This window comes from Piliocolobus tephrosceles, chromosome 8 (genome assembly GCF_002776525.5).
Source record: "Piliocolobus tephrosceles isolate RC106 chromosome 8, ASM277652v3, whole genome shotgun sequence".
Taxonomy (NCBI): domain Eukaryota; kingdom Metazoa; phylum Chordata; class Mammalia; order Primates; family Cercopithecidae; genus Piliocolobus; species Piliocolobus tephrosceles.
The window spans coordinates 43,572,666-43,593,728 of NC_045441.1; the positions used below are offsets into that span (position 1 = coordinate 43,572,666).

The window sequence follows — 21,063 nt, forward strand, 5'->3', positions numbered from 1 at the left end:
CACACACATACACCACACACACACCACACACACACGTATACAGACACCACACACACCACAAAAACCCCACGCACATACATACACATATACACACCACACACACCACACATACACATGTATACACACACATATATACACACACATACACACCACACACACCACACATACACACACACCACACACATGTACACACACCACACACATACATCACAGACACATACACACACCACATACATGTATGTATGCACACATACACGCCCACACCACACACACACCACACATACATACACATATACACACCACACATACATCACAAAAACCCCACACACATAAAAACATATACACACCACACATACACCACACATACATGTAGATATACCCACACCACACACATGTACACACACCACATACACATATGTACACACACATACACACCCACACCCCACACACACCACACTTACATACACACATAGACACACACCATACATATACATGTACAAATACACCACACATACACACACATACACACCACACATGCACACACCACACACATACAAACATACACTACACACACACACACCACACACACAGCATGCATACACACATATACACACACCAGACACACATACCACATACACACCCCACATACATGTACACATGCATGCACATACACACACACACACACACACTCTCCTCAAGGCAGGCTATCCTCTGAGAACTTTAAATTTACAAAAGACACACATGTCCATTACTTTGAGAAGTGCAGGAAAGAACCCACTTTCTTTTGCAGCAACAGCAAGAGGGCCCTCCCAAGGCTCCTGCTCCCTGTCATAATCTCCTTATTGAAGACATTCACAGGGTTCAGAACCCGGGGATCTTGCATGGGATGGTGCTTTGCTGATTACTTCACCTCTGATTTCTTTCCACCTTCAGAATACATAAACCAGTCGGTTCCCAAAAGGCCCGCTGGCTCTGTGCAGAATCCTGTCTATCACAATCAGCCTCTGAACCCTGCGCCCAGCAGAGACCCACACTACCAGGACCCCCACAGCACCGCAGTGGGCAACCCCGAGTATCTCAACACTGTCCAGCCCACCTGTGTCAACAGCACATTTGACAGCCCTGCTCATTGGGCCCAGAAAGGCAGCCACCAAATTAGCCTGGACAACCCTGACTACCAGCAGGACTTCTTTCCCAAGGAAGCCAAGCCAAATGGCATCTTTAAGGGCTCCACAGCTGAAAATGCAGAATACCTAAGGGTCGCACCACAAAGCAGTGAATTTATTGGAGCATGACCACGGAGGACAGTATGAGCCCTAAAAATCCAGACTCTTTCAATACCCAGGACCAAGCCACAGCGGGTCCTCCATCCCAACAGCCATGCCCGCATTAGCTCTTAGACCCACAGACTGGTTTCGCAACGTTTACACCGATCAGCCAGGAAGTGCTTCCACCTCGGGCGCATTTTGGGAAGTTGCAGGTGCATTCCTTTGTCTTCAAACTGTGAAGCATTTACAGAAACGCATCCAGCAAGAATATTGTCCCTTTGAGCAGAAGTTTATCCTTCAAGGAGGTATATTTGAAAAAAAAAAAAAAAAGTATATGTCAGGATTTGTATTGATTGGGGATCTTGGACTTTTTCATTGTCACTATTCATTTTTACTTCAATGGGCTCTTCCAACAAGGAAGAAGCTTGCTGGTAGCACTTGCCACCCTGAGTTCATCCAGGCCCAACTGTGAGCAAGGAGCACAGGCCACAAGTCTTCCAGTGGACGCTTGATTCCAGTGGTTGTGCTTCAAGGCTTCCACCGCAAAACACTAAAGATCCAAGAAGCCCTTCATGGCCCCAGCAGGCCAGATCGGTACTGTATCAAGTCATGGCAGGTACAATAGGATAAGCCACTCTGTCCCTTCCTGGGCAAAAAAGAAATGGAGGGGATAGAATTCTTCCTTAGACTTACTTTTGTAAAAATATCCCTACGGTACTTACTCCCCACTGGTTGACTAGTGGTTTCCAGTTGTGAGCGTCAGACTGACTTGTTTGTCTTCCATTCCATTGTTTTGAAACTCAGTATGCTGCCCCTGTCTTGCTGTCATAAAATCAGCAAGAGAGGATGACACATCAAATAATAACTCGGATTCCAGCCCACATTGGATTCATCGGCATTCAGACCAATAGCCCACAGCTGAGAATGTGGAATACCTAAGGATAACACCAATTTTGTTCTCGCAAAAACATATCTCCTAATTTGAGCCTCAGATGAAATGCATCAGGTCCTTTGGGGCATAGAGCAGGAGACCACAAAAATGAAGCTGCTCTGAAATCTCCTTTAGCCATCACCCCAACCCCCCAAAATTAGTTTGGGTTACTCATGGAAGATAATTTTCTCCTTTTACTTCACTTTAAAAGCTATTTACTCAAAGAGTATATGTTCCCTCCAGGTCAGCTGCCCCCAGACCCCATCCTTACCCTTTGTCAAACAAAAAGTGTCTCCTCCTTGAGTCAGCTATTCAAGCACTTATAGCTCTGGCCACAACGGGACATTTTACAGGTGCGAATGAGAGTGGCATTATGAGTAATGTGGAATTAAGGTAGTAAATATGAAACTAGGGTTTGAAATTGATAATGCTTTCACAAAATTTGCAGATGTTTTAGAAGAAAAAAAGTTCCTTGCTAAAATAATTTCTCTACAATTGGAAGATTCAGCTAGTTAGGATCCCACCTTTTTTCTTAATCTGTGTGTGCCCTGTAACCTGACTGGTTAACAGCAGCCCTTTGTAAACAGTGTTTTAAACTGCCCTAGTCAATATCCACCCCATCCAATTTATCAAGGAAGAAATGGTTCAGAAAATATTTTCAGCCTACAGTTATGTTCAGTCACACACACATACAAAATGTTCCTTTTGCTTTTAAAGTATTTTTTGACTCCCAGATCAATCAGGGCCCCTACAGCTTTGTTAAGAAAGTATGTGATTTTTGTCTCAATGAAAATAAAATTATATTCATTTCCACTCTATTATGCTCTCAAATACCCCTAAGCACCTATACCAACCTGGTATGGGTATGAAAGATACAAAGATAAATAAAACATAGTCCCTGATTCTGAGAAATTCACAATTTAGCAAAGGAAATGGACTCAAAGATGCTAACCTTAAAACAACCTGACAAATGCTAGACAGGACCCATCAGCCAGGCACAGTGAGAGCACAGAGCAGGAAGGTTGGGTCCTGCCTGAGGAGACCTGGAAGGTTCATCAGGGAGGCCTCACAGGAGGATGACCAGGTCTCAGCCACAGGGGAGGTGGAAAGTGCAGGTGCAGCAGGGGCACCCTGATCAAGGAAACAGCTGCCAGACGCCTTCACTGCTGAAGTCCGCATAAGGCTGAGGTCACTCGCCCTAGCAACCTGCTCCCTCTAAGCCAGGGGATGAGCTTGGCTCATCCTGCAAGATCCCTAAAAGTTGCATCCCCCACAGGGATTTTGAGCTATCATCTCTGCACATGCTTAGTGAGAAGACTACACAACATTTCTAAGAGTCTGAGATTTTTTATCGTCAGTAAACCACTTCCATTATTCATTCACCTCAGGACAAACAGAAATATTTCAGTCAGAACTGGGAAACAGAAGGACTCACATTCTGCTGTCACTTATGTGTCAAGAAGCAGATGATTGATGAGGCAGGTCAGTTGTAAGCGAGTCACATTGTAGCATTAAATTCTAGTATTTTTGTAGATTGAAACGCTAACATAATAAAAGAGCAACAGCTATTCTAGCTTTCTTCTCCTTCATATTTTAATTTTCCACCATAAAGTTTAGTTGCTAAATGTATTAATTTTAAGATTGTACTTCCCAAAATAGTTCTCACGTCATCTGTCCAGGGAGGCACAGTTCTGTCTGGTAGAAGCCGCAAAGCCATTGGCCTCTCCACGGATCTGGCGACCATGGTGGGCAGGTCGGGAGAGGAGCTGCCCAAAGTCCCATGATTTTCACCTAACAGCCCTGTTCGTCAGTTCTCAAAGCTTGGACTCCATCCCTGAAGGTCTTCCTGATTGATAGCCTGGCCTTAATACCCTACAGGGAGCCTGTCGGCTGTTTCTTCCTCAGGTTCCTGGAAGACCTTACCCCATGACCCCCGCTTCAGATGTGGCCTTTGGAAACAGAGGTCAAAGGAAAGTAAGGAGCTGAGAGCTCACATTCACAGGTGCCGCCAGCCTTCGTGCATCTTCTTGCATCATCTCTAAGGAGCTGCTATAATTGCTCCATGCCTGTCACCCCATGAGGGATCAAAGAAGGGATGAGTCTTCTAAACTCTACATTCGCTGTGAGTCCAGGTTGTAAGGGGGAGCATTGTGGACGCATCCTATTGCACTCCAGCTGATGACAACAAAGCTTAGGTGTTTGCTGAAAGTTCTTGATGTTGTGACTTACCACCTCCGCCTCACAACTGCAGACATAAGGGGACTGTGGATTGCTTAGCAGGAAAGGCACTGGTTCTCAAGGGTGACTGCCCTTGGGAATCTCCTGGTCCCAACCAGAAAGATTGTGACTTGATTTTCTCAGGTGCAGCCCAGCCGTAGGGCCTTTTCAGAGCACCCCCTGGTTATTGCAACATTCATCAAAGTTTCCAGAACCTCTGGCCTAAAGGAAGGGCCTGGTGGGGGTCTGCTTGGCACTCGCTGGGGGGCCACCCACCCAGTGCCACTCTCACTAGGCCTCTGGTTGCACTTGCGTAGGATGAGGCTGGTTAGTGACTGGAACTCAGCACCTCCCCTCAGGCAGAAGAGAATCACCTGTGGAGCTTCAAAAGAAGGGGCTTGGGGTCTCTGCAGACCAATTCAACCCAAATCTCAGGGGCTTTTTCATGATTCTAATGGGCAACCAGGGTTGAAACCCTTATTTCTAGGGTCTTCAGTTGTACAGGACTGTGGGTCTGTACCAGGGCCCCCAGTTAGAGTAGAATAAAAGGCTGGGTAAGGTAGAGATTCCCATGTGCAGTGGAGAGAACAATTTGCAGTCACTGCTAAGCCTGAGACTTGGCTGCTAGTGGTCATTCCAAAAGCCTCCAATTCATCATCGTCACCAGCAGTTCAGCTGGAAAGGGGCAAATACCCCCACTGGAGCCTTGAAAAAGCCCTGGGAACCCTCCACATTCTCTAAGTAAGTTATAGAAACCAGTCTCTTCCCTCCTTTGTGAATGAGCTGCTATTCCGCATAGGCAACAGCTGTTGAAATTGCCCTCAATATCTACTCTGCATTTCTTTCTTGTGATAAGCACACACTTTTATTGCAATATAATGATCTGCTCACATTTCCTTGTCTGGGGGCTGTAAAACCTTACAGAACAGAAACCCTTGCCTCTCTCACCAGCCACGCCTGCCATACCAGGGGTACAGCTTTGTACTATTAAAGACACAGACAGGATTTTTAAATGTAAATCTATTTTTGTAACTTTTTTGTGGGATATCATCCTCTTTATGTAGCACTGAACTTTGTACAGTATATTTTTAGAAACTCATTTTTCTACTAAAGGAAACACAGTTTACTTTAGAGAGACTGCAATAAAATCAAAATTTGAAACGGAAATCTTTGTTTAAAAGGGTTAAGTTGAGGCAAGAGGAAAGCCCTTTTTCTCTCTTACAAAAAGGCACAACCTCATTGGGGAGCTAAGCTAGGTCATTGTCATGGTGAAGAAGAGAAGCATCGTTTTTATATTTAGAAAATTTTAAAAGATGATGGAAGGCACATTTAGCTGGTCTGAGGCAGGTTCTGTTGAGTCTGTTGGGGCAATGTTAATGGAAAGGGCTCACTGTTGTTACAACTAGAAAAATCCAGCTGCATGCCATACCCTCATCATCTGCCAGTGTGACCCAGTACATGTAAGAAAAGCAATAACATAGCATTTTGTTGGTTTATATATATACTGTGACTTCAATGCAAATTATTTTATTTTTATATGAAAATTGATATGCATCTATCAGTATAAACTAGTCATACCTGGAGACCCCTAATAATGTTCAGCACACTTTGGTTAGTTCACCAACAGTCTTACCGAGGCTGGGCCCAGCCACCCTAAAGAAGTTACTCAGCCCTGGCTGCAGTGACATCACCTGAGGAGCTTTTAAAAAGCTTGAAGCCCAGCTACACCTCAGACCAATTAAAGGCAAATCTCTGGGGCTGAAACCCAAGCGTTTGTAGTTTTTAAAGCTCCTGAGGTCATTCCAGTGTGCAGCCAAAGTTGAGAACTACCGGCCTAGGGATTAGCCACAAGGACTTGGACTTGGAGGCAAATTCTGCAGGAGTATGTGATTCTCAGGACTGGAGAACTGAGACACAAAGACCTCCGCATCTGTCGCTGAGAGTCAAGAACCTAAACAGAGTTTCCACGAAGGTTCTCCAAGCACTAGAAGGGAGAGTGTCTAAACAATGGTTGAAAAGCAAAGGAAATATAAAACAGACACCTCTTTTCCATTTCCTAAGCTTGCTCTCTTTATTAAGGGTGGACTAGTAATAAAATATAATATTCCTGATACTTATGCAGCTGACATTGTTGCTCTCCCCAAAGCAACCAAGTAGGCTTTATTTCCCACAGTGAAAGAAAACATTGACCTATCAGTTACATTACAAAAGGCAGATTTCAAGAGGATTAAGTAAGTGGTTGGATGGCTTTTATAAAAACAAGAATTCAAGAAGAGGATTCATGCTTTAAGAAACATTTGTTATACATTCTTCACAAATTATACCTGGGATGAAAACTGTAGCAGGCAGTGTGTTTTCCTTCCATGTCTCTCTGCACTACCCACAGTGTGTCCTCTGACGCTGCAAGTCTATCCTATCTGAATTCCCAGCAGAAGCACTAAGAAGCTCCACCCTATCACCTAGCAGATAAAACTATGGGGAAACCTTAAATTCGTGCATACATTTCTGGATGCATTTACTTATCTTTTTAAAAAAAGGAATCCTATGACCTGATTTGGCCACAAAAATAGTCTTGCTGTACAATACAATCTCTTGGAAATTAAGAGATCCTGTGGATTTGATGACTGGTGTTAGAGGTGACAATGTAACCGACTAACAATAGACAGCAATAACTTCGTTTCAGAAATGTTCAAGCAACAGCTTTGTAGCTTCGACATATGGTACGTTTTAACCTTGAAAGTTTTGCAATGATGAAAGCAGTATTTGTACAAATGAAAAGCAGAATTCTCTTTTATATGGTTTATACTGTTGATCAGAAATGTTGATTGTGCATTGAGTATTAAAAAATTAGATGTATATTATTAATTGTTCTTTACTCATGAGTACTTTATAATAATAATAATGTATTCTTTGTTAACAAAGTCGTTTTGGTACTAGTTATTAATCATATCTAACCAACTGTAGATGTTCTTTCCTGATAACTTTTTAAAAAATTAATAAACTATTTTTAGAGCAGTTTTAGGTTCACAGCAAAACTGAGCAGAAAGTACAGAGAGCCCCCCTTTCCCTATCAGCCTCTCCCACCATCACCATCACACCCCAGGAACCAGATAACTTTTTAATGAAAAAAAAATCCAGGCTAGCTCAGAGGCTTCCTCCTTTGGTTGGGCCAGCCCCTCGGGCTCTCAGGTACATTGCAACTCAAGCTCGTCACATGCCAGGGCCTTCCAGTGCCCCTGAGACCCCTCATTCCCAAGATCCCTTCGTAGTTTTTCTCCTTCACAGAGCCAAGAGGGAATTCCCTGAGGGAACAGATTTTTCTATGGCAAGCCCAGGTTTTGTTTCTTCAAAGCACCAAAATAAGTAGAAGTTTACCCTGATTCTGCTAAAAATCAGAGGAATTAAGTGGGTCTCAGCATGGGCATGGGGCCTCCCACTCAGCTGCCCCACTCACTCCCCGCCAACCTCCCTTACGTGTGGGCGGTCCCACCCTCCACCCAGAACTTTCATGGCAGGAGCTCTCCTCTCACTGCCATGTTTAATGTAATGAAGCCACTACCCGCACATCGGGAATAGCCATGGTGTGGCAGGGGAGGGTTCTAGGGAGATCGAGCTCAGACTGCAGTCAGGCTTCCTTAACACAGGAGCATGTTCTGAGAAACGCATCATTAGGAGATGTCATCACTGTGCGAGCATCACAGAGTGTACTTCACACACCTAGATGGCACAGCCCAGCACACGCCTAACTTATATGGTGTAGTCTGTTGTTCCTAGGCTAATGATCTGTACAGCCTGGGACTATACTGAATTCTGCAGGCAACTGCAGTACAATGGTAAGGATCTGTATATATAAAACATAGCTAACTATTAAAAAGATACAGTGAAAACATGGTATTATCTTATGGGACCACATGAACATCGTTACATGGCACATTATAAAAAGCTCAGGTTATGTGTCTAAATGCTTAAACAGATAAACGAGTATGGAAAGTTTTCTCAGTTCTAGCTGTAAAAGTAGAGTTAGGGGATTTGAACTCAACACCTGAGAAAAAGCAAACCTGTTGATGAAGCAGATGATGCCACTGAAGAGGAGAGAACAGCTTCCCAAAACCCAGCATCAAGGGCCAAGCAGCCAGGAGGCTGGGTGGCGATGCACAGGGCGAGGAGGGCAGGCAGGGTGCCTCCCATGGGCATCGGAGAGTGAACCAGCACCAGACACAGCTCGCCTGACCTGATGGGATGGCCCTGGGGCTCCTGGTGGCTCTGACTTTCGTAAAACCTCTCCCTCCAGCACCTTTCCCTCCACCAGCCGGTGGCTGCACAGTGCCCTGACTTATTTCTTTCACACAGAAGTGAGGGCAGGAAGCAGGCTGTGCCAGCTCACACCACCCCTAATGCTCGCAGTGCTGACTCTGTTTCCAGGAAGATCGCAGCTTTGCTTTTGTGCTGTTCCTGGTGAATGCCATCCGTTGTCTATACACAAACATGGGGCTGAGAGTAAACCACATTTCCATGTGGAAGCAGGACTTCAGAATAGCCAGGTCCACGAAGAATGAGAAAATCTGGAGCTTCCCAGCATTCTGCTCAAGGCCCAGCATCCCATGTGGGAACCCGCCGGCCTCTGGGCCTCACCTCCACCCACTCCTCTGTCAGCTCCTGAGCCTCCACACCCTGGCTGCCTGGGAACACCTCAGGCACACGCAGGTTTGTTATAATCAAAGCCTTCAATTAGGGAGTTTAGTCCATATAGAGAAAGGCTGGATTCCGCAGATGAGGCAAGTGTGGGGAGTACTGTGGGGTGCTGGCTTTCTGAGCCTGAAATGTTCCCCCAAGTGGAGGCCACAGCCGGCCATCCCGCTGAACAGCCTTCACCTCAGGGCAGACGCAGTGGCACCACTGTCTTGTCGCTGAGCATTGCGATTCCAGCTGAAGCTGGGTGCAGATGGGGTCTCAGCTGGAAGAGGTTTTCCCTTTGGGCCAATAATCCTATAAAAGTCATCATACCTGTGTGGGGAGAGGGGCAATTTCTTTAGAATGGAGAGTCCAACACGCAGGAGGGAGCTGCTCTTCCTATCGGGCCGTGGGTGCACCTCTCCTAGGGCTCAGGCCCCACTGCTCCAGAAAAGACCTTTAAACACTCAAGCCAAGAAGCAGCAAGATCACATTTGGTATTTGCCCTGGTCTCAAAAACAATAAACAAAGCATGATAGGGAGCCCATGGGCAGATGTCTGCAATTTATAAATGTGTGCCCTGAAGCACCCTCACCCTTCTGTGCTCATCACCTCTGAGCCCCAGGGACATGCACCCTGGGGAGGCCAGTCCTGCCCTCACTGCTTTCTGTGGCCTCTGCCTTCCATTTTTCTCCCTACCTGGACGCAGGACTAGAAAACCTGGAGACTGGGTTCTGAAAGAAACAGAAAGCTCTTTTTTATCCTGCTCCTGAGAGTCAACCCTTCTGAGCTCAAGCAAAGGGCATTCCCGGTCCTCAGCTCCTTGCCCCCGTGTAGATCTGAAGTGAGCCTGCACTGCCCATCCCTCGGTTCTCACCTGTCACGTAATCCTGCCCCACAGTGGGCCACCCCTGGGCTACAACTTGAGCTTCTAGGTGTGCACACTGAAAGCTCTGAACAGGCTCACAGCCCAGGGCCACTCGGCAAGGACTCCCCACATTCCCAGCACCTGAGCATGGCCCAGAAGAGAGAGGGGCAGGCCCCAGATTGCCATCTTTGTGTCCTTTCTGCCCACCCCCAGGGAAAGGGCGTAGCCCATAGATGTGGAAGGGGAGCTGGGGAAGCCAGGGGCTCTGCAATCCAGGGTCAGCATCACTTAGGACTGAAGGCGGCAATGCCCAGGCAAATGGCACCTGAAAACCCAACAGGAAGCGGAAGGCCCAAAGCCTTCAGGTGCCTAAAAATCCATTCACTTTTCTAAACTGCATAGTCCCTTATTTGAACCAGTAATGCCCTTAAAACCTCCAGTGCAGCTCTGTCTCAGAGGGAGTGGAGGTGAGAGCTGGGAGAGCCATCCCTCTCTCACTCCAGATGGCTTGGGGCCACCCTTTACTGACTATTTTCATTCTAAAGAGGTTGCTCCTGTCACCCTTTCAGCTTCTCCATACCCCTCTCCTTCCATCTTTCTCTCTTGTATAATCTAACCTTTCCTGAACCCAAGCAGAAATGCAGTGACAAACCTGCCCTCTGCACTTGCACTTTGCCTGGGCTGACTGGCTTCCCAAGGACAAGTCTAAGGGAACACTGGCCAGTGCCACACACAGACTTTAGGGGTCAGGGACAAAGAGACGTGATATGTGGAGGGGACAGCGTTTCTCCTGCAGATCAATGACACAAGACGCTGGAAGGGCAAGCCTCATTGCTGAAACATTTACCAAGTCCATATGGTTTTGGAGCATACTTGCAAACTTTCAAAGAATAGCTAATTTTTGTATTAAAGTGTTTCAGAACACAAAAAGATAGGAAGCTTCTCAGTTTATTCTACAAGGTCCGAATAGTACTAAAAATCAGAGAGATACTACAAAAAGAAAACTATAGCTTTATTTATGAATGTAGATATAGAAATCCTAAATGAAATGCAGGAAATGGAATTATTTATTCTAGGAATTAAAAGATAGTTCATTTTGTTTATACACATAAGGAAAATAATCGGTGAAATGTTAATATTAACACATGTTCAGAAGGCATCAATAACACCCAATCACATTGCTGTTAAAATCTCTTAGTCACTTGGGAATAGAGGACAACATGTTTAATTGGATTAAAGTATCTGTCAAAAATTAATAAGAAACATCAAACATAAGAGTGAAATACCAAGAGTCTATCTAGCACCTTAAATCAGAACAAGACAATGATAACTATTATCACCTCTGTTATTCAACACTCTTCAGAAACCCAGTGTTTTGGGGGACAAGAGAAGACATATTACTTAAACATGATGTATTTGCATCATTAGAATATAGTCAGAAAACCAAATCTAGCCAGCAGCCTATTTCTATAAGGTTTTATTGGAACACAGCCATGCCTTTTTATTTATGTCTGTTATGACTGCTTTTATACTACAGTGGCAAGTTGGGTAGTTCCAACAGAGATCCTTTGATACAAAACCAAAAATATTCCCTGTCTGACCCTTTACAACAGAAGTTTGCCTCTCCCAAAATAATTAGCTGAAAACAAAATTAAACAAGAAAATCAGTAGGGTGAGCACATAGAAATGAAATCAGTAGTTTTTCTACATACCATCCATCATTAATTAGACAACTTAATGGAAAAGAATTCCATTTAAAATAGGAAATAAAACAACAAAATACCTAGAATTAAACTTAAATGTGCAAGAATAATATGAAAACGAAAACTAAGAATCTTTGCAGGCATAAAAGAAGACTTAAAAAGATACATTATATTCATGGATATGAAGACGATGTTGTAAAGATACCAATTATCCCTAAATATAACATACATTCAGTGCAATTCAAATGGAAATTTCAGTGGTTATTTTGGGGAGTATAAGTTTTAGAATTTGGAATCTAGAAGAGAAAATGTACCACAGTAGCCAATAACATTTGGAAAACAATTGAGTAGTGAAGGAATTATATAAAAATATACTATATAAAACTATAATAACTAAATCTGCACAGTAATTAATGGAAACATAGCTTGGAAGCAGACACATGTGCATAGGAATGTGTCCATGATAAAGAGGACATCTCCAGATGGGCAGACATGACAGACTACCCAGTAAATGATTTTGGAGAAAACATCTATACATTTGAAAATTAATTATGGTTCTATTTCACACTCTACCCAAAGACAAATTTCAGATGGACCGAAGATCTAAACATAACAGCAAAAAAAAAAAAAAAAAGTATTGGGTAAAATGTATGTGAATAATTTTGAATCTCAGGAAGGGGAGGTGATCCTAGTGCATAGCACAAAACCCCAAAGGCATAAAGAAAAAGACGGACAAGAAGGAAATCCAAAGTTTTTCAGTTTTTAAAGGAAAAATCACTAACCACTGAAGAAAAGCCAATATATATACAGGGAGAAAAACTTTTAAGATATATCAACAATTAATATCCTAAAATGTGAAGAATTCCAATGAATTTGTAAAAAACTTAAGCACTATTAAAACTTTGACAGTGTATCAATGGACAATCTATGGAAAAAATACAAATGGCAAATAGCACTAATGGGTATATAGCCTACCTCATTAACAATGAAAGAAATGCCACTTAAAACAGAATAACCTTTCACCACACATTTTGGTGGGAATGTGAATTACTATAAACTTTTTGGAAGGCAAATAAAATTTTACATCTGTATATCTTCTTGATATGGCAACTTCACTTGTAAAGATAAATTATATGAACATATTCAACTATAGAAAGACATATAAACTAGAATGTTCACTAAACCACAATTTGTAATGGAGAAAAAATGGAAACATTTAATGCCCATTGAAAGGGAAACAGTCCCATAAATCATGGAGCATCATAGTATAGAAGTCTCTGCAGTTGATAGAACAATAAATCCGGCCAGGTGTGGTGGCTCATACCTGTATTCCAGCACTTTGGGAGGCCGGGGCAGGCAGATCACTTGAGATCAGAAGCTCAAGACCAGCCTGGTCAACATGGTGAAACCCCGTCTTTACTAAAAATACAAAAATTAGCCAGGTGTGGTGGCGGGCGCCTGTAATCCCAGCTACTCAGGAGGCTGAGGGAGGAGAATCGCTTGAACCTGGGAGATGGAGGTTGCAGTGAGCCAAGATCGCACTACAGCCTCGGTGATAGGGTGAGACTGCGTCTCAAAAATAATAATAATAAATGCATCTGCAATAGCATGGAGGTATATCCTAGAGTTTTAAGTGAAACAAGTTACTGAATAGTATTTTTGTTTTGAAAAAAAAGAAAAAGCTTCTATTTGTGCATATACCTGTGTGTGTGTACAATCTGAAAACCACTTGGAAATATTAATGTCAATTCACTAATGGTGGAGACCTCTGGTGAGTAAGGAGTCGAACGTGAAATGACGAAATGACAAAGAGGAAATTTTACTTCTTATTGGATACACTTCTGTTGCTTGAATTTTTACAATGAATACATATTACTTCTGCAATTGTAATAGGAAAACATTTATGTGTCTGTTCATGGCCTTTCCCCTTCCTTTCACTTGTAGTAGAACTTTTAGCAATTTCTTATTTAATTTTCTCTTCTTCCTGATCTTTCTCCCCCAGAACAAAATCCTTGCCGCACACCTCCCTGTGGAGGAGCCCTGAGTGCAAGCGATGCAGACCTAATGGGCCAAGGTGGTGGGGTGTGTGTTTCCTGTTGGGACCACTTCAGTGGAATGCCCTGGCTCCTGGGAGACCAGGACGGCCCATATAGGCACATGATGAGAGCCCCACTGGTGTGAGAGGGCGTCAGCCAGCTGGCACTGCACTCACAGAGTGCTGTGGGCCCAGTGGCTGACATAGTGGTGTTTACTTCTCACAGTCCTGGAGTCTGGAAGTCTAAGATCAAGATGCTGGCTGATTGGGCTCCTGGTGAAAGACAGAGAAAGAGAGCACTCTAGTGTCTCTTCTTATAAGGACACTAATCATATCCTGAGGGCTCCATGCTCATGACTTCCTCTAACCCTAATCACTTTCCAAAAACTTCATCTCCAAATACCATCACCTTGGGAATTAGGGCTCCAGCATATGAATTTGGGGGCTGGGTGGGACACAATTCAGTCCATAACAGAGAGGTGTCTTTATTTTAGGATGAAAGAGAAAAAAGAATGATAGAGGACTTTAATCAAAGTATATGCACCCAACCGTGTAAGGGAGAGCCAAGAGTTACCTAGAATGTATGTTTGGGTCCTGTTTCTTTTTTTGAGATGGAGTCTCACCCTCTCCAGGCTGGAGTGCAGGGGCACGATCTCAGCTCACGGCAACCTCCGCCTCCCAGGTTCAAGTGATTCTCCTGCCTCAGCCTCCTGAGTAGCTGGGACTACAGGCACCAGCCACCATGCCCAGCTAATTTTTGTTTTTTCAGTAGAGATGAGGTTTTACCATATTAGTCAGGATGGTCTCGAACTCTTGACCTTGTGATCCACCTGCCTCAGCCTCCCAAAGTGCTGGGATTACAGGCATGAGTGCCCATGCCCAGCTTGAGTCCTGTTTCTTGAAGTGAGATACTGATCCAAGTCTCAGCCATGATGGGTCAATGTTTCAATACAACACATTTTAAATCCTAAGAAACAAATAATATTTTTAAATTTATTGGCTACAGGAACCAGCAACAGAGAGTTGCAATGTGCTTTTAAAAGGGAGTTGAAGCAGCAGGGTGTTGGATGTTCTCAGTCCCACAAGAGAATTTATCCCTGATGCATGCAGGAATCTACTGAAAGTAATCAATACCTTCTCTCCTACCCTTCTAGAATTGTGCTAGTTATGCATCATCCCTGGGGGAATAGAAACAACGGTCACCTACTTATTTTTTGTAGGGCTTAGTTCTTTCCTGGGACCTTAGTTGAGAAAGGCCCACTAGCATCCCAGAATAAAGGATGATTTCAAACTTCATCATGACCTTAACCAAAAGAAAGACATATAACAATTTAGTAAAGTTCTAATTGAATAGTGAAAGAACTGTAACTAAGGAAACAATAAGTGATTATATATAGAGAAAGAGAGAGTTTTAATATAGACAAGACATTGTCTTGAGTGCACATCTAAGACAGAAATTATTGTTTCCATTTTACTGATGAAGAAACATTTAAAGTGCAATATTACACCGCTGTTTTGGACACAGTATCATAGATCTACTACATCAGTGTTTTACCTTCCTAAGAACTTCATTAGGGAAAAGTCATACCAACCTTGCTGGGGACCAACGCCTCCACAGCTGGATATTTCCTGGAGATCAGCTACCACACTGCCTGGACACCAACCCCAAACCAAAACCTGTCAGCTCTGGGGTAGACCAGGACCCAGGGCTCCCTGAGAGCGATCAGATCCACACAGTCTTATGCCAGCATGCGCTGAAGACGCTCAGTCCACCTCAGCACACATTTACTGGCCTACTCTGTGCCAAGCCAGGTGTTCAGCACTGTGGAAATACCTAGGCCAGTGCTCCAAAACAAAGCTTTACACATGCAGACATGTGCACACACGCACCTGTCTGCGTGTGCACGCACACACACACGGAAGTTGGCAAAGAGCCCTGGGCAGAGACATCCTCACCCTCACCTGACAGAGGAAGATTCTGGCAACCGGTGACCACCAGGCTGATCTCCTGCAACCTGGTAAACTGTCAAAGTATTGAGTAAAATGTATGCGAATATTTTTGAATCTCAGGAAGGGGAGATGATCCTAACGCATAGCATGAAACTCCAAAGGCATAAAGAGAAAGATTGATAAGAAGACCATTTGACGTTTTTTAATTTTTAAAGAAAAGAATAATTAACCACATAAGAAAACAAAGCAGGAGTACAGGCTGACTCTTTCCATGTTAAAGAACAAATCAAAAACTCAGCATGGGCTCTAAGAGAACATTCTTCATTATAAAAAGTACAGACATAACACAGAAGATAAAGCAGCATACTTCTGTGTCTAGAAAACTATAAAGATCTCCTTAATGAGGTCCTGGAAAAGGTAAGACCAGGGAAGCAGTATAAAGATGCGTGCTAGCAGGGAGCCAGTGGGGACGAACAGATGAATCAGCTGAACACGGGGGATTTTCAGGGCAGGAAATTACTCTGTATGAACCTATAATGGTGGATATATTTGTCCAAACCCACAGAGTATGTAACACCAAGAGAGAATCCTCATGTAAACCATGGACTTTGGGAGATCATGATAGGCCCATATATTGTAACCAGTGAGCCTCTCTGGGGCGGGATATTGATAAGGGGGAGGCTGTGCATATAGGGGGACAAGGGCTGTATGGGAACTCTCTGTGCCTTCTGCTCAATTTGGCTATGAACCTAAAATCACTCTAAAAATAAAGAATTTTTAAAAAATCACTTTAAGGGGAAAAGGATATGAATTTTAAACCAATTTTTTTGTACTCCTGGCAGAGTCTGCTAGAGCGCAAGCTTCCCCATCGTGCCTCCCTTTCTTGCATATGGGGAGGTTGCGCTTCCCTGCCCCAGAGTCAGGTGGGCTGCATGACTCGCTCTGACCCACAGGCTGAGAAGGAAGTGACACAGGAAACTCCCAGGACACTGCAGTGCAGATGCCACCTGTGCCCTAGTGACTGCTGGAGCCTGTGTGCAGATGGGAACAGAGAGGGCCCATTCAGGCTTCTGCCATGACCCATGGATGTGGCTTACAGCCTGCGTTTTGAAGGGTTCCTCTTCTGGGCCTGCTCGCTGTCCCTTCACTCTGCTGATTCCACTACATCTATACTTCTGCACAGGCCTGCATTTTCAGTCCAAAGCAGGGGGCTGTGGACTCAAGGGGCTGTCATCTTTCAGCACCCATTCATTATGGCAATACTTTCTTTCTAAAAATAGCTTTAAACATCTACTTTGTTCCTTTTGAGCATTTTCTACAAAAGTTACTTAGGATATTACCCAGGTCAACACTATTTGTTCATATCTTGCCACTAGGAAGTCTTCCATCCATCCATCCACCCATCCACCCATCCATCCATTCATCCACCCATCCACTCATCCATCCATCCATCCATCCATCCATCCATCCACTTGTTCATTCATCCGTGCATTCTCTTGATGACTATTACTAAGCAACTCCATGCCTGCTACTATGCTAGACACTGGGAGTTGAACGGGAACAAAGCCAGCAAAGCCTTGTCCCTACCAGGAAACTGCAGCTTATTTCTATGTCCCTCTCTTTCCTGGACACACAGGACTTTAAAAATATGAGCCTGAAGTCACTACAGAGTTCCAGAACAGCCATATTGGTTTCTTTAGATGGTTCTGTTTTTCTCAGGGATGTATTTACTTATTTTAAAAACTTCCAAAACTCCTCAGTGAGCTTTCCTACAGAAGGTCACACCTCTCTCCACTTGAAAAGAATTCCACCTTGCCAGGTCTAGCATTACCTAAATAACCCCGACTTCCCCTTGCTCTTCATTACAAACTAAAGCAATGCAGACCTTCCATCATCTTTCACTTGGAACCCTGGGTGAGCCCACCAACCTGTCTTTCTGACTCTGCAGGTGGGTTCCTCACATCCCTCCTCCACACCACCCCTTCCCAGCTCTCACTACAGCTCTCACCTCCTTCAACCGCACATTGCCTTGGGGATGAAGCCCAAGCTCCTCAGCCGATGCCCATTCCATACCTCGGTGTCCTGTCTGTGCCATGCGCTAGCATCCTCCTCACGCCATCCAGCTCTTACTCGTCCATGAAGACCCAGCACAGGTGCTGTCACCTACAGAAAGCCACCTCTGCACCCCAGGTTGGGCTAAGCCCCGCTTCTCAGAGCCTTCATAGCATCCTGTACCTCTGTCCTCACACAACGTGTTAATATTGAATATCCCAGTGTGTAGATTTTTTTCAGACTAGAAAAAGGCTCCTTAGAATCAGGGACTGTGCTGTATTACTCTTTAGTTCTCTGGTGCCTGCATCAGCAACCAGCACATAGTAAGTGCTCCATAAAGGGCCGATGACTGAGCCAGCACAGCCACTGCCTGCACTCTCTGGCACAGCTCCTACCTGCACACTTTCTTTTACTGAACAGGCAATCCTTTCACTTAGATCCAGAACAGGGCAGCTCCTGTAGTGACTTTCTCCTTGTTTTGTGAAATTAACTTCTCAGTGATCAAAGGGAAGACTTTTAGCAAAATGAAATGACCAGCCCAATTCTAATTAAAACCACTCATCAGGAAAGGACTGAATCCTGTCTCTGTCCGTTGAGCAGTATCAGGACCACCTTATTTATCCATCAGTACCCTACACCCCTCCCCAGTGGCAGGACACCCTCCTCCTACCACTCTGTACTTTCCTAAATGCTGCAATCTCGCCTGCAGTCTCGGATATGCACATCCACGTAACATAGGCTGTACATGGATACAGCCTTCTTCATAACAACTAAAATGTCATAGATGCTACTGGATCTTCTTTTGGTGGAAAGGGACACCTACTCCATCACAATTCTGTGTCTTGCTGTTTTCCTTCAGCACTGTCTTGGAGACCTCTGTTTATGACATAAAAGTCTAGGTTGTTCTTTGTTAAATATCACATAGTACTCTATAGTGTGACTATAACTTCTTTTACACGGCTATTTCCCTGTTGATAGACCTTTGGAAGGCTTTCCCCTGTCTCCACTATTATAAATAATTTTGCAGTGAACATAACTGGATCTCCTGGGTACCTCCAAATGCTCTCTCGGAAACACCACAATGAAGACTTGCTATGTCCAGGGGTATGGAGATGCTGAACTTTCAATAGATACTTTCAAATTGCTGAATGATATAAGCGGGCCTGTTTCTTCACATACTTGCCAATCTTTAATATTATCACATTTCATAATTTGTGTCACTTCAAGGATTTTGCTTTTGGTTTTTGCCTTGTCCTAGTGAAAAATGGGCATTGTTTCTCATTTTTATATAAAAATATGCTTATGTTTACATAAAACATAATATAAAAATTAACATGTTAAAATATGTTTTTCTTTATTATCCGTTGACGTTTCTTCTGTGACCTTTTTCTGTTGGATTTGTCTTTTTTTTTTCTTTGATATTCCTCCTCTTGTGCTTTTTTTGTTTAACTTTGATTTTAAGTTGTGGGGTACATGTGCAGGATGTGCAGGTCTGTTACAAAGGTAAACGTGTGCCATGGTGGTTTGCTGCACAGATCATCCCATCACCTAGGTATTAAGCCCCACATGCACTAGCTATTCTTCCTGATGCTCTCCATCCCCCAACCCCAGAAAGGCCCCAGTGTGTGTTGTTCCACCCAACGTGTCCATGTGTTCTCATCATTCAGCTCCCACTTATAAATGAGAACATGCGGTGTTTGGTTTTCTGTTCCTGTGTTAGTTTGCTGAGGATAATGGCTTCCAGTTCCATCCATGTCCCTGCAAAGGACATGATCTCATTCCTTTTTATGGCTGCATAATATTCCATAGTGTATATGTACCACATTTTCTTTATCTGGTCTATCATTGATGGGCATTTAGGTTGATTCCATGTCTTTGTTATTGTGAATAGTGCTGCAATGAACATACATGTGCATGTATCTTTATAATAGAATGATTTATATTCCATTGGGTATATACTCAGTAATGGGATTGCTGGGTCAAATAGTATTTATGACTCTAGGTCTTTGAGGAATCACCACGTTGTCTTTCACAATAGTTGAACTAATTTACACTCCCACCAACAGTGTAAAGGCACTCCTTTTTCTCTATATCCTCACCAGCATTTGTTGTTTCTTCACTTTTTAATAATTATCATTCTGACTGGCATGAGATGGTATCTCATTGTGGTTTTGATTTGCATTTCTCACTATGGCTTTGATTTGCATTTCTTGAATGATTAGTGATATTGAGCTTTTTTTCATATGTTTGTTGGTCACATTTTGGGAAGTGTCTGTTCATGACCTTTGCTGACTTTTTAATGGGGTTGTTTGTTTTTTCTTATAAATTTAAGTTCCTTGTAGACTCTGGATATTAGACCTTTGTCAGATGGATAGATTGCAAAAATTTTCTGCTATTCTGTGGGTTGTTTGTTCACTCAGATGATAGTTTCTTTTGCTGTGCAGAAGCTCTTTAGTTTTAATTACATCACATTTGTCAATTTTTGCTTTTGTCATAATTGCTTTTGGTGTCTTTGTTATAAAATCTTTGACCATTCCTGTGTCTTGAATGGTATTAGCTAGATTTTCTGCTAAGGACTTTGTATTTGAATTTTACATTTAAGTCTTTAATACATCTTGAGTTAACTTTTGTATAAGGTGTGAGGAAGGGGTCCAGTTTCAATTTCTGCATATGGCTAGTCAGTTCTCACAGCACCACTTACTGAATAGGGAATTTTTTCCTTCTTGCTTGTTTTTGTCAGGTTTGTCAAAGATCAGTCGGTCATAGGTGTGCAGTCTTATTTCTGAGTTCTCTATTCTGATCCATAGGTCTAGGTGTCTGTTCTTGTACTAGTTTTGGTTACTGTAGCCTTGTAGTATAGTTTGAAGTTGGGTAGCGTGATGACTCCAGCTTTGTTCTTTTTGTTTGGTATCGCATTGGCCATTTGGGCTCTTTTTTGGGTCCATATGAATTTTAAAATCGTTTTTTCCAATTCTGTGAAGAATGTCAATGGTAGTTTAATGGGAATAGCATTGAATCTATAAATTACTCTGGACAGTATGGCCATTTTTATGATATTGACTCTTCCTATCCATGAACATGGAATGTTTTCCCATTTGTTTTTGTCCTCTCTGATCTCTTTGAGCAGTTGTTTGTAGTTCTCCTTGAAGAGGTCCTTCCCTCATTAGCTGTATTCCTAGGTATTTTATTTTCTTTGTAGCAATTGTGAATGGGAGTTCATTCATGATTTGGCTCTCTGCTTGCCTATTGTTAGTGTATAGGAATACTAGTGATTTTTGCACATTGATTTTGTATCCTGAGACTTTGCTGAAGTTGCTTATCACCTTAAGAAGCTTTTGGGCTGAGACGAAGGCATTTTCTAGATATAG

At 43.3% G+C, this 21,063-nt stretch overlaps 1 protein-coding gene across 4 annotated transcripts in view; it reads left to right on the forward strand.

The window, feature by feature from the left end:
* EGFR (epidermal growth factor receptor) overlaps nucleotides 1–7,337 on the forward strand; it is a 192,024-nt gene extending 184,687 nt beyond the window's left edge. For 3 of the 4 annotated variants that reach the window (XM_023232039.3, XM_023232042.2, XM_023232041.2), the window contains one exon: nucleotides 934–7,337. In XM_023232039.3, coding sequence (XP_023087807.1) covers nucleotides 934–1,295 — 362 coding nt within the window. In that variant the 3' untranslated portion in view covers nucleotides 1,296–7,337. The remainder of the gene's footprint in view (nucleotides 1–933) is intronic. The other variant, XM_023232040.1, reaches the window with a different exon arrangement.
* Nucleotides 7,338–21,063: the final 13,726 nt, after the last annotated feature.